Source organism: Eptesicus fuscus, chromosome 14 (assembly GCF_027574615.1).
Source record: "Eptesicus fuscus isolate TK198812 chromosome 14, DD_ASM_mEF_20220401, whole genome shotgun sequence".
NCBI classification, from domain to species: Eukaryota; Metazoa; Chordata; class Mammalia; order Chiroptera; family Vespertilionidae; genus Eptesicus; species Eptesicus fuscus.
The window spans coordinates 8,718,292-8,734,769 of record NC_072486.1 but is presented as its reverse complement, the minus strand read 5'-3'; the positions used below and the strand labels follow the sequence as shown (position 1 = coordinate 8,734,769).

At 45.3% G+C, this 16,478-nt stretch overlaps 1 protein-coding gene across 1 annotated transcript in view; it reads left to right on the top strand.

The window, feature by feature from the left end:
- PLEKHA8 (pleckstrin homology domain containing A8) overlaps positions 1 to 7,717 on the top strand; it is a 46,284-nt gene extending 38,567 nt beyond the window's left edge. Inside the window, exons 13-14 of the mRNA XM_008147635.3 lie at positions 1,783 to 1,844; positions 6,588 to 7,717. Coding sequence (XP_008145857.2) covers positions 1,783 to 1,844; positions 6,588 to 6,785 — 260 coding nt within the window. The 3' untranslated portion in view covers positions 6,786 to 7,717. The remainder of the gene's footprint in view (positions 1 to 1,782; positions 1,845 to 6,587) is intronic.
- Positions 7,718 to 16,478: the final 8,761 nt, after the last annotated feature.

The window sequence follows — 16,478 nt, the reverse complement described above, 5'->3', positions numbered from 1 at the left end:
TATAATGTCTCTGAGGTTGGCATAACACTGGACCCAGAGCCCTTGCAAATAGGCAGTTTGTCCAGCCAAGGGGGCTCGGGCTGGAGGCTCAGGGACCTGGGCAGCAACATTTGCTAAGTCTCACCATGTTGCTCCCCTACCACAATTCCAAGCCAGATTGATCGTGACCGTTAGTCGAAGAAAATACACTATCTGTATAGGAAAAAGGACGGAGAGGGTACACCCCGATGCCACGGTGCTTCTCTGAGAGGCACAATTAATTATTCAGGTTTCCTTGTTCCCTCCTTTTTTGTGTTTCCCAAGTTTTTAACAATAAGCATGCATTACTTGTGAGATCAGAAAAAAGCAGTAAGCTATATTTTTATAAACTGCCCCTGTGCCTCAGGGGGGAAGCTCAGAATCCTCTCATGGCATGTAAAGGTCCCCAACCCCAGGGATCTTTAGCCCCCTGAGTCATTCCCTACCCTCGTTATAACTTAAAATATTTTATATCCTATGCTAAACCTAAGCATTCATTAAATGGTGGTGGTACTTGTACTAGTGCTGAAACTAGCACATGAAAATACATAAGTTTAGAATAGAATTTAGATGAGCTAAACATGCTGAAGAAGGTCAAACAACTCCCCTGATACTCCGTGTTAATTTAGGAATAAGCGCTCTGTAAACTCCTGGAGATGGTGCCTAGAAAATAAAATGGAGCGTTGAAGTAAAAATGCATTATGATGATAAAGCTCTGTGCCTCCTGGGGCTGAACTTATTCCTGTGGAAAAAATCAGTTTTGAATTTTGCACATGTTGAATTATTTAAAGCATTTAAGAATGCATCCCTGGCAAAAAATGCAGTCACCTTGTTCTTGAGATTATTTTTTTGTAATAAAATTTATTATATACTTGTTTTTAAATCATATTTTAAAGCACAATGGGACAAAAGGAATAGGTTTTTATCTTTAAAGTCTAGAATATGAATGATTTTTATTAATGGGCCTCACCATTTACTTTATAACTAGATCATTAACTTTAAGCCCTTCTTTCCAAAATAGTTCTAAGGTTTCTGGGTCTAATGCTGTGTATCCAGGGTCCAGGACATCTAGGATAAACATTTGACATCCCAGAATGAATGTTACAATTGAAAAGAACCCTAACCTGGCTGGTGTGGCTAAGTGATTGAGCATCAACCCATGAACCAGGAGGTCACGGTTAAATTCCTGGGCCCATGCCTGGAATGTGGGCTGGATCCCCAGTAGGAGGCATGCAGGAGACAGCCGATCAGCGATTCTCTCATCATCAGTGTTTCTCTCTCTCTCTCTCCCCTCTCCCTTCCTCTCTCTGCAAGTAATAAAAACATATTGAAAAAAAGAAAAGAACCTTAGGATCATCTTACAAAAAGGGAGACAGCTGAGGGCCTGGCTCACGGTCACACAACCTTTCAAATAGCTGCATTTTAATATTTTATAGTGTATATCTAGATGTAGGTAATCTCGATTTTTCCAGTATCCTTTCCTCCCTCTTTATTTCCTTATACATATTGAACTTCCTCCCCCCGCCCCCATGATGATAAGCTGGAGTTCAGATATATTGACACAGGGTAAGAGTGGGAATATATATTTTTCTTTAAAACAAAAATCTGTGTAGGCTTTTTTCCTACCCAAAACATTGGGCGATATAATCTTATAATGAGGCTTTTCATCAGTTCCTAAGACCATACATGAGAAAGGACACGATACTAAAAGCACATCAAATTCTGGTGAGACCCAATGCTCATGGAGCTTTTCTTCTTTCCAAGACAACGCGTACGGTAAGACGTTACGGCAGCACCACGGCTGGGTTGTTCGCGGGGTTTTCGCGGTAAGTAATCCTCCTGCCTCCTAACGCTCTGGGGGTCCCAGAGGTGGTTTGGTTTGTTTTGGGGTGCATGTGTTCCTGTTTGCTTTGTCTTCCAGAACAAAGTGTTGCTCATTTAATTAAAGGCTGTAGGTCTTAGCTGTGTGGGAATGTTGGTGACAAAGAACAGACTGTTAGAGTGTGCTTTGCCCCACCCATCCCAGTGCTCCAGTGGAATCTCCTTGGCTGTTCGCTGGATCGGGTGCTCGGGCAGCGCGGGCCAGGAGTCTCTTCTTACCCAGTTATTTTCGTGGTGGAGGTGTTTGTATGCACATGTTTTGGCTCCTATTACGCCCCACTCCTTCCTTCCCAGCGTGTTGCCGGAGGAAGAACACACACCTGGGACTCAGCCCCCGGGACAAATCGCTGAGCCCGGTGTGGGAACTAGCGGGAGTAGCGGCCCCTGCGGGTCAGCAGTCATGTGCTCCTAAGACCACCGTCTCAGGCAGGTGCAGCCGTGAAAAGGCTGTCTCACGTAGGGGACGCTGGGAACCGCGGCAGAACGTGGTTAAAAACAGCCTCGCAGGTGATGTTTTGCTCATTGAAAGGATAGGAGACATCATTCGCCTAAGGTAAGAACTGTTTTAGGTCATGATTTATTTGGAGGCAGGTAAAGAAAGTGGGAAGAATTTAAGTGGAAGAAATCAAATTTTAGTGAAAATGAAATCATTTTTGAAAGCGTGAAGATAACAGGAGCCAGACTAGTTGCAGCTACAAACTGCCCACACGTCCTTCAGTGCCTGTTAGAATAGTAGCTGCCGTGCAGCTGCTGGACACCTATTGTGCGCTGGGCATTGTGCCAGGCACGTCCGTTTCTTACCTTCGGTAATCCTCAGCATTGGCTCCCCCTGTTTTATAAATTCAGAGCTATTCATTCCAGTCCCAAAGTGCGGCAACCCGCTGTCTCCAAAGGTTGCTGCTCACTCCCCACACAGCCTCTGCAGTGAGCACAGAAGAATTGAGAAGCTGCTGGTGAATAATTAGGCAGCAGATGCTGCTACATTCCTCAGTCTCCCTGAGTGAATACTGTCAGATGACAAAGCATTAAAGCATTGAGGTGCCCTGTGTACAAGAAGCGTAAATGTGGGGAGGGGAGGGTTCAGTGTAGAGGTAAAGTTAAATCCTGAAATAGTAATGATCGAAGGGATACTGTCGACAAGAATGCAGCTATAGCAGAAACTTTATCATCAGCATAAGTCTTTAAAAGGACTTTTTAATTTATGGCATTTTCCCTAATATGTAGTAATTTAGACATATCAAAATGCATTGTAGAAGTTATGGAAGAATAGGAAGGGGGGAAAATTAAATTTGTCCATATTCTTATCACTCCATAATAACCATTTTTAATATTTTTGTGATTTACCTTTCTCACTTTCATTTTTATATATTTTATATATTCTTTTAAATATTATTCTATTTAATTTTACATATTCCTAAATACGTATCTACTAACAAGTGTTTATATTTTATATCGACATGTTTATATTAGATGTTTATAATTATCTTTATTTTGTACTTTGTACACGCATGTAAATTTTTTTACTTTAGCTTGTAGTATAATTTTGTATTCTTTCTCCCCACGTAATAGATTCTATCATGATCATTTTTTAATGCTATTAAGTTTTTGAAAACCATTATTTTTAGTGATTGTACAATATTTCCCTACTGTGGAGGATCCATCCAATCCTCTGTGTTGGAAATTTAAGCTGCTTCTAAGTTTCTTAATACAGATAAAACAGTGTCTGTTCATATGCATTTTTTCCTTTAAAAAAAACCTCTTATTTTCTCAAATAGGTTCCTAGAATTAAAATTGTTCTGTCTACTGCCAATAGCTACAACCACAACTTGGAATTTTGAGCATTGACCGTGCACTAGGCATTGTTTTAAGTGCTCTGTGTGTGTGAAGTTATTAATTTCATAACTCAGCAGGTTCTCTTATTTTCCTTACTTGTAGACAAAGAAACCTGAGACACAAAGAGGAAGATAATATACCCAAAGTTATAGAACAAGGACATTTTGAAGGTCCTTGACATTATTGCCAATACTTTTAAAAGTTGCCGGTTTTTAAGAAAATAGATTATGTCGAGCCTTTGGCAACAGCCTTCTCAGTAGAGGAGCCAGATTGGCCCTTTCAGTCTTTCCAAGTCATTCCTGCTTTGGAAAGTTTATTGAGTTTCCTAACGTGCTGATTAATTAGCAGGGGCAAGTGCATTTAACTGATCTCAGTTGGTCAGGGAAACATCTTTTACACTTAAGGAATTTGATTCATTCATCGGCCAAATAGTTAGCTTTTCTCTTCAAACAGACATAGTCTGCAGAACTGATTGATGCCCAGTCCAGGCTCTGCCTCCATCGAGGTCACTCACCATCATCACTTGGCCTTTTTGCTTTCCTCTTCGGTTGAGCTCTATCATTAGTTCCCAAATAGACGTGGCTGCATCACAATCTCCTAGGAGCCTTTGAGGAACTCCTTGGGCCCCACTCCGGGAAAACTTTTTAAATGTCTTATTATACTAAAACATTTGTGCATAGGGTTTATACAAAATGTTACAGCAAAAAATAGCACTCCCTGCTTCGGCTCCCTACTTCCCAGACTTACTCCAAAGAGGCTGTTTCTTCTAATACCTCCGGGATTCTAAGAATGTCTATTGTTCTCTGTGGCCTGATCAGTCATAGTCACTAAATGTCAACTTTCTGTTATAGATTAGAATTGAGCTGTCTTAGACCTCGCTGTCACTACCTCACTTCCCCTACCTCCACCATCCCAAAATAATGACTCGCAAGTTAACATTATGACAATGAGCCAGTATTCTATAGGTTTTTTGTTCTTTCTTATATGTTTTTATTTTTCCCTGCACCATCAGACCTCTCAAAGCACCATCACTCTGAACTCACAAATATGTCATTATGTGTTTTTTTCTTGGGACATCCCTGTCAGAACTTTGTAAACTCATTCCAGTCTGAGTTAGTTGTTCAGGCCTGTTGTGCTGTATTGTCCGAGGACTTTTCCTCACAAGTTCTCCTACATTATTAAATCCCCACCTCACCCTCATTTCATTTCCCAGGGCCTGCGACCAGGAATCTCCGTCTAACCCATCATTTTGGTGGAATCCATTCTCCAGCAGCTCCCTAAGGGGAAGGATACGAGGGTGCTAAATTTTTGATTGCCTACATACCTGAAAATGTCTTTATTCTGCCCTGTTTTCCAGAGTGTGTGTTGATGGGTATAGCATTCTAGGTTAATATCTCAGAATTTTGAAGGCACACCTCTGTTGTCCTCCATCTTCCACTGTTACTATTGTAAAATTTAATGGCATTCCAATTCCTGTTCTATTTTGTATAAACTGCCCCTCCTCCTCTTCTGGATGCTTTTAGGATCTTCTCTTTATCCCACATTCCAAAATTTTATCACGTTCCCCCTTTGATCTTTATCATCCATTGCACTCAGCACTTGGGTGTGTCTTTAAATCTGGAGTCTCATACCCTTCGGTTCTGGGAGATTTTCTCACATTATAATTTTGGATAATTGCCCTCTCTACATTCTCTGCTCTCTCCCATGTACCCCTACCATCATTTGAGTATTTGATATGCGCCTGGCAGTGGGTTAAGTATGTCATCCATATTCCATTAGTCCTTCAGATAAGGAAAGTGGTACCAGTTCTCTGCTCCGAATCAGGGAACTGAGGTTCTGGGAGGTCGAGCACCTTGCTGAAATTCCTCAAGCAAACAAGTGAAAGATTTGGGGTCAAGTTTAGGTCTTCTTCACCCAGGCAGGCCTGTGATGCAATCATTGGGAGAGAAATGCCAGTCACTCTCCAGCTGCACAAAGGGGGAGGGTCGATTCCCAAACGCTTTCAAATTCAAAGTGTGAGGACGATCAAGAAAGAAACTGTAGAATGATAATTCAAGATTCTAAAACGTCTCCGGAGATCTCAGCAGAGCCAGGCGATGGGTTTTAGGGAGCTTAGGGAGCAGGTTGTCGACAAAGGGAGGGGAGCTCTTCCATCAGAGAGCGATGTAGTGTGGAGTGCAGTTGACAAAGCACAGAGACGACCCGAAGCTCAGGTCCTGGCCGGGCACTCATTAGCCTTGTGATGTTCATCTGCAAAATAGGGATATGAGCTGTACAGGTTCCTAGAGAGATGAGCTGGGGTAGAATGCATGACAGCATCAGTGCACAAGCAAACTGAATATTCAGTCCAGAGTGTGAAGGAAATATTGTCCACGTGGGGGAAGATGGGTGGTGCAGGGAAACGGAGGTATGACGATGAGAGCCAGGTAGGAGGTATGACGATGAGAGCCAGGTGCTAGGGAGGGCTGGCCAGGTCGGGACAAAGACTGGCAGCAACGCGCACACAGGTGGATTCTGATGGCTCAAGGGGAACCCTCTGGATCACACCGGGCATGAGATCGGAGCTTTTCTTAAACTTTTCTGTCAGCACTCCCTGGCTGGATGGCTGTATTCATCCTCAAGATGGCCCAAGTACACACCTGCTTCTTCTAGCCTTAAAAGTATTTGATTTGTTGCTTGAAAAATATTTTAGAGTCCACGAATTCGAAGTATATTCCTATTGTTACTTTTGCACTCAGTTATGTGTGTGTGTGTGTGTGTGTGTGTGTGTGTTCATGTTCATGCATGCGCTCGTGCGTAGGGTAAAGCGTGCAAAATCGAGAGTGATGCGCATTCTCACAGCAGTTCTTTTGCAGCTGGCTTTGCGGGCAGCTCCGTCCTATGAAGATTTTGTGGCCGCGTTAACCATAAAGGAGGGCGACCACCAGAAAGCCGCTTTCAGTGCTGGGATGCAGAGGGACCTGAGCCTCTACCTCCCCGCCATGGAGAGGCAGCTGGCCATCCTGGACGCGCTGTACGACGCCCACGGGCTGGAGAGCGACGAGGTGGTGTGACGCCTGCAGGGAAGAGCTTGCCGCCGCCTCTGGCCATCCCACTTAATTTCCAGTCGCAGCTTCACCCTCTCCACCCTACGCCAGGCCATAGGGAGATGGAGGCAAAGCCTAGTGCTTTTATATATCATTTTTAATGCGTATATGTTCTGTGTGTTTAAAAATCAAGGTGCTATATATTTCAGTTCAAAGGGCCTCCTGGAGACTTGAACAGCAAGTTATAAGAGCAGATTTGACAAGTACATTTGTTGGGTTTTGTTTTGTTTTGTTTTTAGCTTTAAGTTTTAGTGGGCCACCCAACCCAAACTGAAAGTGAGCAAATTCTGCATCAAGGACTGTAACTCACGGGTAGTGTTTCAGCCAATTTAGGATTAGACTGAAGCTTTGGGGGGAGCTGGGCCCCCGGTGGAAGCTGTGAGGTGTAGGTGGGCTGTCCTAGACGTTCTTCAGAGCATCTTCTCTCCGGGGCTCTGGGCGCGAGGGGCCTCTGTAGGCAAAGGGACAGAGCGTGGGTGCGACATGTCAGCAGGAGGTGGGCGGCATCCGGAGGGGTGCCATCCCGTGAGGGTGGGGAGCCGATGGCTCTGCAGAGCTGAGTGTGCCCCACCCTGCCTGGTGCCCACCCTCATTGCCGTGCTTCCCCAGACATTGTCTCCATTGGACACCACAGCGACACGGTGACATTCAGGGGTTGTTACCCAGTTTCAGAAGTAGGGTTCAGAGGTGGAGGGATTTTTCTGCTCACCATGCGCAGCCTCTAAAAGAGGAGCCAGGTGATGCCAGGCGTGACCGGGACCCCTCTGCGTCAGTCACCTGGAGGCGGGTCAGAAAGCACAGCCCCAGGCTGACCGGCCCGGAGAGCCGCGTCCTGCGGGCGGGTCAGGAACCGGCATCTGAGTGCTCTCCTGGTGGTTCTGTGCGCACAGCGCTGAGGAATTCTGAGATTAAAATCCTAGTTTCCAGAATTTCCAGTCTTCTGCGTGAGCTAAATGATGTGTCCTGTTTTCCAAAGAGGAGGAGGCTTTTGTGGAGATAACAGTTAAAGGGAGAGGGAGACACGCACCACGTTTACTCGGCAGCTTTCCTAACTCAGGCAGCGTCCGCGCCGGCCAGTGGTGGCGGGCAGGGACCGCGGCTCCCCGTGTGCTCGCTGGTCAGTCTGGGCTTAACCAGCCATCGCCCAAGCTAAATGCAGCCGCTGGCAGTCTCCGCAGCTCTGGGCCGGGCAAGGCTTCACAGCGGGTTTCAGTCCTTCCTAAGAAAGATTGTGTGGCCGTTGCCCTGGGAAGAGTGGTCCTGGGACTCTGGCCCTGCTCGCAGCTGCCACACCGCCCAGTGCCTGGGGAGGACACGCGGGCCTTCCCACGAGAGGCGCTTCCTCGAGTAGCTGAGGGCGTTTCCACCTTGAGGTGGCTCCCAGGGGAGAGGTGAGCTCCTCCGAGCAGCACAGGTGAATGCTACCTGGGCAGCCCCAGATGACTGTCCGAGGGCAAAGAACCCCCTCCTAGGGAGGTTCATGGGGGAGGGGTGTTGATTTTGCCCTCCGTCTGTCTCTGAACAGATGGGCATTGATTTCGCTCAGCAGTGAAGCAGGTACTCTGTTCATAAGGACTCCTGGAAAAGGCTTCCGCTTAGAAAAGCGCCATCAGGCTGCACGGACGCTGGTTCCTCTGTACTTGAGCACTTCCTGTTGGTACTTACCCAGGGGTGGGTGTGTGTTGTTCCCCCTCCCACGAGGAACGGTGTGGATCTCCCTGTCGGGCTGGTGTGACAACGACAGGGGACGAGGGGTCCTGCCCTTGACATCGCCTCCTAAAAGGGAAAGAGGCAACAGCCAGTCTTTGCTTGCCCCTTGGATGGAGACGCTGTCGGCCTTTTGTCCCGGGGAGAGGATGCGACCAGGAGCCTGTGAGTGCGGTGACAAGCCCGTCACAGCCACCTGCCATGCTCCGAGGTGAGGGAGTGGGCACACGAACATACCTCAGATTTGCCCTCGAAGCTGTGAATTCACCCACAGAAAGCTGCTCGGCGTGGCCCTTTTCTGTTGATGTAGGTACTTGGTGTACAGCCTCGGTTTTCTGGGGAAGAGGGTTTACTATTATCTGGGCTCACTGGGAATCCAGTAGGATAACGGGTAAGTTCCATTTTCTGCTCACCCTTTTCCCAGCTCCATGGAAAGGGTGATGTCTTTTGAGAGGTACTTTCCTCACTGGAGCATGTAAAGCTGCCTAAGGCGTGTGGAGCTCTGAGTCCCTCATAAAGAGAGCCAGGACCTGAGCCCGGCGCCAGGCGATAACTCAACCTGACCTGCAGCTGGGCCCCGTGGCACTTCCTCCTGGACCCACAGCTCTGCGCCCCATTTTAGTCCAAGCCCTGATTTGTGCTACTTCGCAGTTACTGTCTCAGGCGGGGACAGAGAAAAGATAGTTAAGGCTTTCCCCCCTGATCCTGCCAGACTCCAGGACACCGACGCTTCCCTCCGCCCGCCGGCAAGAGGAGAGAGCAGAGCGCCGGTGTTTGCCACAGAGCAGTCCCCCCGCTCTCGGGCTCAAACATTGAGATCCCTTTTCTAGAGGAACCTTGGAGAGATCCTGAAGGGAAAGGTAGTGTGTCTCCCAGGCTGAGCCCTTCCAGGGTGTTCCGCACGCCATCGCGTCCTGTCCGCGCCTGTCCCACAGGTGGGAGCCGGGCTTGACACTCGGGAGGGGTCAGTCTCTTAATCCAACTGAACAGAATCCTTTCAATGGCAGCAACTGCTTTGTCCTTTGAAAGCACATTTGACATTTTGTAGCGAATCCTGTGAAAATTATTAAGTTGGAGGGATGCCCTTTGGGGGGCGAACCCCACTCGTGATTGACAGTGGGGTGGAGACAGTTTCCTCATCAGCTCTGCAGGGAGGTCAGAAGTGGGGCTCCCCGTTGATTTGGAAAGGTTGTGTCCTGTCCATTAGGAGCTGTAGGTAGTGGCTTGAGGCAGCTTGCCATTGTTTACGGCCATTCTGAGCACACAGCTCCCCAATGCCTGTTCCAGGGTGAGGGACAGCTGAGCTCAGGTTCAGTCGGGCGGCCTCTCTCCTTTCTCACGCTCGCCGCCGTCCCCCCCCCCCCCGCACCCGCCCCCCTTCCCCCGTAGCTGCTCTGCCCCTTCCCCCCTCCCCCGTAGCTGCTCTGCCCCTTCCCCAGCAGCACCTCTGGCAGCCACCTCGCCCAGGCTTAGGTGCCGCATCAGCAGGACTCCACGCCCTCCCAGATGCAAGAGCTTCCTGAGAACCCTCTTCCCAAGGTCGCCGTGAAGCAGGACCCCCAGGCTGCGTGGCGGCCCAGAAAGGTGATCCGGAATTAGAGGGGTGCTGCTCGGGAAGTCCGCGGCCTTCTCCTTCCAGTCCCTGACCGTGCATGCGTGTACATCCAAAGAGTTCAGGCTTTCCCCTTCATGTTTGCAGAAAAGTGGTTTTAATTTTTAAAATTGGTGGTGGGGACCGATGGATAAAGCACCGTTTCTTTATTCAGCGTGGAATCAGTAAAAGAGCTGGGTAAAGGGTATTTTACTAAGGAAACTTAACCCGACGGAACGTCTCGGCATCATGTAAGGCCAGAGAGGGCGCCAGGGGTCCTGGGCAGTAGACGATGTGAGACATTCAGGAAACTTCCGAAGGAAAACTGTTTGGTTTTTTTCTACTAAACTACCATGTCCTACAAGAAGTTGGTCACACAACGGTGCATTTCTGAATCACTGATTAAAATCAGTTGCTTCTGATTGTAGTCATGGGTTTTACAATCCTCAGCTCCCCGTCTCCCCCCCCCCCCCCCCATGTTTCATTTCTTTCTAAGGTGACCTATCACCTTTTTTATACTTTTAGATTTAGAAGTAAAGCATATTTTAAGCCATTGTTCTCTTAGCTGAGCTAATGTGTTTGTCTTGGGGACCTGGCGCCGTTGCCCTTTGATCGGATGCAGCCTGTACGCAGACGTCAGTGTGTGCAGCAAACCCGTGTCCTGTGAGCTGTGGACAGAGGACTTTCCTTAGAAATACGTCCTGCTCCGGGGTCCCTTTGTGATCTGCAGTTGCCTACTCAGGGTTTCACAGTAATGGCATGAAATAGTCACTAGCTGTCCAATGGTGTTGTGAGACTGCGTATCTGTTACCAGGCTGCTCGGGGTCCTTTCAAAGCTCCATGTGCACCCTGCTCTCTAGACCGTCCTGTACGCCCCCCCTGCACCCGTGCAGCCAGAGCCACCTGCATGGCTTCTCTTCGCACTGCACCAGGGCCCCCGGGCATGACTGAGCGCTGTTGACGGTACAGTTGACGCTCGCATTGACCTTGCTCCTCTGCTGTTCTTACATAGCCTTTCACTAAAAGGAAAACACGTACCATGACCTGTGATGCAAACATTCTTTGGTTGCCCTTTTGAATCACTTCTCCTTCAGAGTGAACAAATGTTTCCAGCTAAGCTAGGTGAGAACCCAAGAAAGAGGGACTGCTTGTGTTAAGCACTTCCTTTCTCCTACACACATTTTAAAGTTGGTATTCCCTCCCTGCACTTCATAAACAGAAACCACCCGGGATGGTTGGTCTCCTTGCAAAGCTGGTCTCATCCGCACAGACTCCGGTAGATGCTGGTGTCTATAGGTGTCCATGGAGTCGGTGATGACAGGAAAGGTGATCTAGAAGCAACTTCTGTTGCTTCCCAGAAGGCTAATGAGCCAGCCACATGGCATATTTGATGTATGAGTCTCCTGTGTCATGACAATTTCACTAGAATGTCAGTAAACAGCCCAACTACCTCATGTGAAATTGGCTGTGGACAATCTGTGTCAGATGAGACATGTGTTAAGGTGACAATCTGTGTCAGATGAGACATGTGTTAAGGTCACTTTAATCTGGTGAGTAGATGAGACAAAATGATGTCTCTATAAAGAAGAAACACGTTTGACCAGATGCCAAAGGCTATAATGTACATAGGTTTCCTTGGATTAATTTTTTAAAATCAGTGTTTAATTCCACCCCCAGTATTCTTATCTCGAATGTTTGTGGTCTCATAGATTCATGCACTTTGAATATCTGTCACACGCAGTCTTTGTTCCCAGTTCTTGTCCTTCAACGTTTTGATTGAGCATCATAATGACAGTAGAAAACACGTGTCAAGTGGTTTGTTGATTTCTTAATTTTGATGGACCTTTACTTAGAATATAATATGTTGGAGCCTTTTTAGGACCAACCAATGAATGAAGATTTCATGTTTAGTGTTTCATGTAAAACTCTGTCCAAGTTCTTACTCTGTATCTTGTTGGGGGTTGGGGAAGGAGAGCAGAACAAGGGAGGGTTTTACTTTTTTTGCAAAAATGTTTGAAAATATCTGTCAGATTTTATATTCGTTAGTTATAATAAAGTTATTTTTAAAGTATTTTATCAAGTGCTTCTCTTAATGATTTTTGTGTGGTTTCTTAGCATAAATAAGGCCAGATCACAGAACCTCCTTCCCCTAAAATAACTATCAAAATAAATGACAACTTAAAAATAAGAAACACTTAAACTCACCAGCAATGAAGCAAAGCAAGGAGCCGTTGTTGTTCTTTAAACTTCAAAAGATGATCGCCTTGGTCCTGGCCAGTTTGGCTCAGTAGATAGAGCCTCAACCTGTGGACTGAAGGGTCCCAGGTTCGATTCCAGTCAAGGGCACATGTCTGGGTTGCAGGCTCGATCCCAGTAGGGGGGCGTGCAGGAGGCAGCCAATCAGTGATTTTCTCTCTCTTTATATCTGTCTCTCCCTCTCCATTCCTCTCTAAAATCAATAAAAATATATTTTTAAGAAAAACCACAGGTTTTGGGAAGAAGTGGATTGGAGAGTTGGGTAGGATGGGTAGCTCTATCTATTTCTTCCTCTGAGTGGATAATTGTAAGAAGACAAAGATATTTTAACATACATGTAATTGGTGACCTCCTCCCCACCCCCAAAAAAGGAAGGATCTAAAAAAAGTATTGAAAGACATAATACAGAAAAGTTTTCTGAGATGAAGCTTCTTGAAATGAACCTGCAGATTGAAAAAGTGCCCTATGTTCTAGGAAATCTCTCAGTATGTACTTGCCACTAAAATGTATCCTGAAAAGATAATGAACTAGAAGAATTCTTCACCACTCAGGCAGAAAATGCAAGTCACCAAAGGGTCTGAAACTTCCATAAGAGTCAGTGACAGGAGAAAATGGAGGGATGTATCTAAAACTCTGCGTAGGAAAAAAGTGACTTAAGGATATTATTGTCAGCCAAGTTGTCAAAGATAACATCAGATACTCTTAAGCACCTATGAGTTCTTCTTAAGAAACCATTTTATGCCCTAACCAGTTTGGCCTAGTGGATAGAGCGTCGGCCTGCAGACTCAAGGGTCCCAGGTTCAATTCCTGTCAAGGGCCTATACTTTGGTTGCTGGCACATACCCAGTAGGGGGTGTGCAGGAGGCAGCTGATCAATGTTTCTCTTTCATTGGTGTTTCTAACTCTCTATCCCTCTCCCTTCCTCTCTGTAAAAAAATCATTATAATATATTTTTTTTAAAAAAGCCATTCAATAGGAGAGATGAAATCAATAACTCTATAATGGAGAAGCTTATAGTAAAATGACTGGCAGAAGCATTGAATTTATATAAAGACCAAGCATTGAATTTATATAAAGACCAAAATCATAGATACATATTGCAAATACAAACCTTAATAATATGACATAAGTTGGAAGTGGAGGAATGGAGGTTATACTAGTACCAATCTCATTTTTATAGCAGAGAGTTGAATATTGTCTAAACCAAAAAGCAAACATAATAACTAACTTTAATTTTTTGGTAATTTTAAAAAAATACATGTATTGATTTCAGAGGGAGAAGAGGGAGAGAGAGATAGAAACATCAATGATGAGAGAGAATCATTGATGGGCTGCCTCCTGCACACCTCCTACTGGGAATTGAGCCTGAAACCCAGGCATGTGCCTTGACCAGGAATCGAACCGTGACCTTCTGGTTTATATGTCAAATGCTCAACCACTGAGCCACACCAGCCAGGCGAATTTTTTGGTAATAAAAAAAAAAGTTTGAATGGATTTTTAAATAAATTCCTGTTGGGATAAAGAAATATTTAAAGTTTAGTAATTGCTTCAGTTTTTTGTTGTTCTTTTTTTTGTCTTAAATACAAGCCAAAAAAAGGCTATTTTTTACAAATTAATGTGATTATATATGATAAATGAAACGAGTCTCTATTTATAAAAATATTCTCTATCCTTTTATCAGTTAAAAAAAAAAAAAAGTCCAGAAGGATATTCACCTAAGCCAGTGATGATTATTTTTAAGTGGGTATTGATTTTATTTCACTCTTTTCTTTTTGAACTTTATTATATTACTTGACTTTTGCTTTATAACCATGCTATCTTTTTTGTTTTAAAATAGGGCGGAGGGTATTCAAAAAACAAGGTTAAGAAGCATTGTAGAGTGTTGGTGGGCCGCTGGCATATACTGCTACTTGTAATGGCATTTGTTATAAAACTAGCAAGATAACTTTAAATTTTTAACGTAATCTCATCACACTTCCTGTTCCCCCTCCACTGGTTATTTTTCACTCATAAGCTTTTGTTCCTTTACACACACGGAGATATTACTCATATCCCATTTTATATAACTCGTAAGTGTTGCGTTCTTCTGAGGCTAATGGGAGAGACTGTGCGCCAGTGTGATACCTAGGGACTTGCCCAGTACAGCTGAAACAGATGAAAAAGTGGGAAAAGATGAAGTTTCGATGGCTGACAGACATCTTACAAGAGGAAGCCAGAAAGACTCAGAAACAAGGGAATTTTGCACATGAATTGGCTGCACTCCATCTGAGGAGCTGAAAGGACTCTCTTTGTGCTTCTGTGAGTTTGGAAATGAAATGTCAGCGCCTTCTCTGCCCAAGTGACACTGCTGGCAATAGAGCTGTACTTCAGTGTTGGCTTATGCGGATCAAACCCAGCTGCCGACCATGGCAGAGGAGGGAATGCAGCACTGCCTTCATTCAGGAAGCGTTTGTTCTAAGGACCACTCAGGATTGTGTCTGCGGAAACCCATGGCAGTCCTACATTCTGTTGGGGCAACTCAGGACCCTCTCTCTGCCACACAGAGAGGTTTCTAAAATCCGAAATCCTTAACTTCATTGGCACGGTTACAGAGCTGAAAGACTCCGTCTGCCATGCGATGATAACAGTTATGGCAAAAGCATTAGGAATTGTGCCTGATGTGTGTGACACCATGTCCAGCACAGGTAGGAGTTCCCAAAATGGTGGTGGGGGTCAGTGGTAAGTGGTTGCTGTTGTAAGGGAAGCATAGCTCCATCACCATTGGGGCAAGTCTTTTCCTGTCATTTCAATGCCATGACTGTAAGATATGAATGAGTTTAATTCTAGACCCTGAGCTATTCCATTTGCCTAATTGTCACTCTCTGGGCTAATACTTTAAAGAAAGTACTGCTATCTGTTGGAATCAGTTTCCCCCACTACATACACACCTTTTGTTTCCTCTTATAAAGAGTTTTAGCTATGCTTCATGCTTTAATCTTCTGTATGAATTTAAGAATGATTTTGTCAACCTTTGAAAAATATCTTGTTGGAATTTTTATTATAATTACTAGAGGCCCAGCACACAAAATCATGCATGGGTAGTGTCCCTAGGCCTAGCCTGCGATCAGGGCCATCTTCCGCCTGCTCACCAGTCCCCAGTCCCACCCCACCGCCACCCACCCCAGTTCCCCCTTTGCCATCTGGCAATCAGAGCCTGCGGGCCAGAGGGGAGGGACCAAAAGGTGGTCAATGCACCTCATAGCGACTGGTCGAGCAGTCATTCTGGTCGTTACGCTGTTATGGTTGCTGGGCTTTTATTATATAGGATACTGAACTTACTAGACTGATTTCAGGGGAAACTGCTGTTGCTACAAACTTGAATCTTCCCATCAATAAATATGGTTTATATTTCCATCTATTTAGGTATTCTATTATGTTCTTCTTGAAGTTTTATCATTTCACTAGAGGCCTGTTGCACGATATTCACGCAAGAAGAGGCCTTCCTTCCCCTGGCTTTACTCCCAGCCGCCCAGGAGCCTGCAAGTCCTCGCTCCCAGCAGAGCACCACTCCTGTAGCTCCCTGCACCGCCTCCCCCTCCTCCTCATAGCAGGCATCCAGCCCCTCGGCACCTCTGCGCCTATATATGCAAATTAATCCGCCATATTTGCCTGGTTAATTTGCATATTCACTCCTGATTGGCTGTGGATGTAGAAGAGGTATGGTCAATTTACATGTTTGTCTATTATTAGGTAAGATTGGTAAAAGTTTTGTGCATCTTTTGTTATATTTATTTCTAGGTACCTTATATGTTGTTGTTGCCATTGAAAAATATATCCTTTTTTAAAAATTACATTTTATAATTTATGTTGCTAGTGAATAGCAGTGTTACTGGTTTTACATATCTGTTTTGCATTCAACAACCTTGATAAACCCTTATTTCTAGTAGTTTATATGTCTTTTTATTTTTGTATGGATTGGAAACCAGATTAAAGTAATCTTTCTTTTTAAAATAATTCTTTATTGTTGAAAGTATTACATATGTCCCCTTTTTCCTCCCATTGACCTTCCCAGCCCACCCCCACCCAGGCCCTCACTGCCTCATTGTCTGTAGCCATGGGCCATGCAT